Genomic DNA, 3,360 nt, shown 5'->3' on the forward strand with positions numbered 1-3,360 from the left:
CCGGGGTTGCCCGCGGCCGCCGCGCCCGCCTCCTCCGGGGCGCAGCCAGGCGGCTCGCCCTACCCCGCCTCGCCGCTGCTCGGCCGCCACCTCTATTACACGTCGCCCTTCTACGGCAACTACACAAACTACGGGAACTTGAACGCGGCGCTGCAGGGCCAGGGGCTCCTGCGGTATAACTCGGCGGCCGCGGCCCCCGGAGAGGCGCTGCACTCCGCGCCCAAGGCGGCCAGCGACCCGGGCAAGGCGGGCGCGCACCCGCTGGATCCCCACTACCGGCCCCCGGGCGGTGGCTACGAGACCAAGAAAGGTAGGCTGTGTGCGGCCTGCGGGGCCTCCGGGGAGGGAGAGCCACGGGGTCCCGGCTTAGTCAGCACTCCCGGGAAAGCCTGGGTAAGGGACCAGGGAGACCCGTGGGCCTGGCAGGGGGAGCCTTTGTTGGGAAAGGAGAGAAGGGAAAAGACAGAGTGCGCCCCTCTGACCAGAAGTTATGAGAGCGAAGGGGGCGGTAACACCAAAAAGGGGAGGAGAAGGCAGAGCGACCCTTGCCTTGCAATAAGGCTTAGCCCATTATTACTGCATTTCACTTAACTTGCTATTATCATTATGATTAGTATTATTATCATGATTGATTTGCAAAAAACAAATTTTCACAAAATGCAGATTACAGCTTGTCTCCCGTTTGATTGAGCTGAGGCTTCAATGTGTTCTCAGTTTGGAGAGTCTGAGCTGAGTCTTCGCTTCTGCTTTTGGCTGGAAGGAAACAAACGTTCTAGTAACTCTGAGAGGCCCTAGTTCTGCCAAATAGAAGACAAGAGTTGTTGCCGCTTCCTGATCTCTCTGCATCTCCTCCCATGGCTCCTAGTTGAGGCTGGAGTAGCTAAGACCTGCAGAAGGGGCTCAAGGAGGCAAGAAAAGAAAATGAGAACAGGAAACATGCCCCAAATCTCTCTCCAACAGTGGCCGCACAGACAGTTTCCTAAACTGTCTTCTGCTTTCAGGGAGCGAATGTGCATGGGTGTGGGGGCTGGCGGGTGCGCAGCTGTCTGGGAGACAGATGGCTCTGGGGTCAGGTTCTGACTAACTGCCCCCTCCCCTGACAGATGCCAGTGAGGGCTGCACCGTGGTTGGTGGGGGTGTCCAGCCCTACCTATAGGAGGCCTGTGCGCGGCAACGCAAGTAAGTGGGCGCCCGGTGTTGCCTTCCGCCCTGGGAGAGCCTCCCCGCACCAACTGCACTGTCAACTTGCTTAACGCCTATTTCCTGCTCTTGTCCTGCAGTCTGGGGGGCATTGCAATGTTCTTCAGTCTTTTTTTGTTGTTGTTCCTTTAAGTGGGAAAGTAGCTGTTCTGTTTTAGTAGAGTCCCTCTTTTTCCGCCCAAGTTCTGCTGTGAAGACTCGCTCCATTAACGGGGCGTGCATATTGCACCACTGCTGTCGTTTTCTCTTTGAAAAACAGATTATTAAAATTCGGGTATTTGTATGCAGTTTGGGACCATTTTTTACTACACTCGACGTGTAACAGACGCTGGCTTTGCCGAGCTAGTGCTGCCGAGGCCCGGGCGTCAGGACCCTCTAGAGGTGATGTTTGCAGAGTAAGCTGAACAGACAGGAGAAGCTCTGGCCCTTTATCAGGCCTGCCCCCGTGTCCAGATGGAGTAGATAGGACCCTGCAGTTTGCCTGACTCACAGCAGTAGCTCAAAAAATCCCTACTTCACAACTAGGCAAAATTACTAATCACAGATCTTGAAGATTTGGGAAAGAGGCGGAATCATTTCAGATCGACTCGTTTTTATAATGTGTGATGTTGGTGTGGAACTGAAGGATTTGGGATGATTTGGTTTTTTCCTTGGTCCACAGGTAGGTGTCACAATTGCTTTGGAAAAAAAAAGTCAGCAGCAGGCCATTCTCTCTCCCCAAGTTCATAAATATACAGATATAAAAAAACACGTCTCTAAACCCGGACCACATCTTGTGCCACTGTAAAGGACAAGGAGCCACAGACTCTAACGGAACAGACTCTTGTTGGACATAACGTGAATTTGTTGGCATAGTTTAGCTTCCCCAATGTATGTGTGACTTTTGAAAACAATCTTTTTTCTCAGGATATCTTGAATCGATCACTTCATTGCCACGGTATATATTCTATAGGTGTGATAGGACTTACTGTAAAATTTATTTGTAAAAGATGTACACAGTAGAAATAAAATGTGATTGAAGAACTTGAGTACTTAAGAAGTGGAAACAAATTTGATATTTATTTTTATAATGATATAAAGCTTCTAGTAATTTATGCAAGTTGTATTGCAATGGAATCTAAACTTTTTGTAAATAAATTCTGCCTGGTTTTTATTTGAACATTGCTGGTTATACAATCTTTGTTGGTTGTTTAACAAGAATTCTTTACTAATTTATATCTTAAATTGTAAATAAAAACAGACTAGTCTATGACAATATGGTGTTTGGGGCTCATTTTTCCTAGGAGAGTGATTTGGGTAGGGAGCCCCAGTTGATAGCAGCCCCTCCCCACAGGCGATCTGACCTCAGGCTTTTTAATGAAAATGTGTAAAATAATCTCTCCCTTCTCCCACTCAGAAAAAAAAAAAAAGGAGAAAGGCAGATGGAAGAGAAATGCACAGTATGGCAATAACATCCAGTTTTGGATTATTTATATTGCACACGTATTGGAGCAAAATTAAGATTTTGTGCTCTGAATATGCAAATTACTTCTTAGTGTCAATTTTTTAACCTTGGCAAAATAAAATGACCTGACATCCTTATGCGTTAGGACCCATTTTGTATTTCTCTCTGCTGGCTTATTGGACCTTCTCGGTAAGGTGAGCTAGAGAACCTTCACAGCACGGATAGTAAGGGAGTCCCACCTCTGATGGACCATAAATTACTGGTGGAAGTAATTGTTCATTTTAAAGCCTGAATTGTCCACACTGGCATAGATTATTCAGATGTAAGGGCCTTGACTCTCCTTTTCATATATCTCACATTGAACACAAGGTGAAAATCTGGGAGGAGAGATTTATTTTCCTTTCGGTGGCTCTTACCCTTACCCTGGGGGAAGAGAAAAGTTTAAACCACCTTAGACTCTGGCCTGGTTATTGTGCTGCTCACTGTCTAATTATAGGACAAGTCCAGAATTTGTAGGCAAGTAGCGTATTCCCTTTGATTAGTATCATAAAAGCAGCAAACCTGTCACTTTAATTTTCAGCAAAATTATATGGATATCCATATAATATGATTTCAGAGAAGAAATGAACAATCATTTATTTCCTTTCCAAAGATAAATTGAGTGAATATAACTTACGGTTATAAAACAAGAATAATAGCTTCTTAGATTGCCCTTT

The 3,360-nt window shown here is 46.4% G+C and overlaps 1 protein-coding gene across 1 annotated transcript in view; it reads left to right on the top strand.

The window, feature by feature from the left end:
- IRX2 (iroquois homeobox 2) overlaps nucleotides 1-2,377 on the top strand; it is a 5,207-nt gene extending 2,830 nt beyond the window's left edge. The window contains 3 exon segments of the mRNA XM_034657108.1: nucleotides 1-310; nucleotides 1,104-1,179; nucleotides 1,862-2,377. The exon segment at nucleotides 1-310 is cut by the window's left edge and continues 1 nt beyond it. Of these exon segments, the coding sequence (XP_034512999.1) occupies nucleotides 1-310; nucleotides 1,104-1,156 (363 nt within the window). The 3' untranslated portion in view covers nucleotides 1,157-1,179; nucleotides 1,862-2,377.
- Nucleotides 2,378-3,360: the final 983 nt, after the last annotated feature.

Source organism: Ailuropoda melanoleuca, chromosome 3, assembly GCF_002007445.2.
Source record: "Ailuropoda melanoleuca isolate Jingjing chromosome 3, ASM200744v2, whole genome shotgun sequence".
In the NCBI taxonomy this organism is placed as follows: Eukaryota; Metazoa; Chordata; class Mammalia; order Carnivora; family Ursidae; genus Ailuropoda; species Ailuropoda melanoleuca.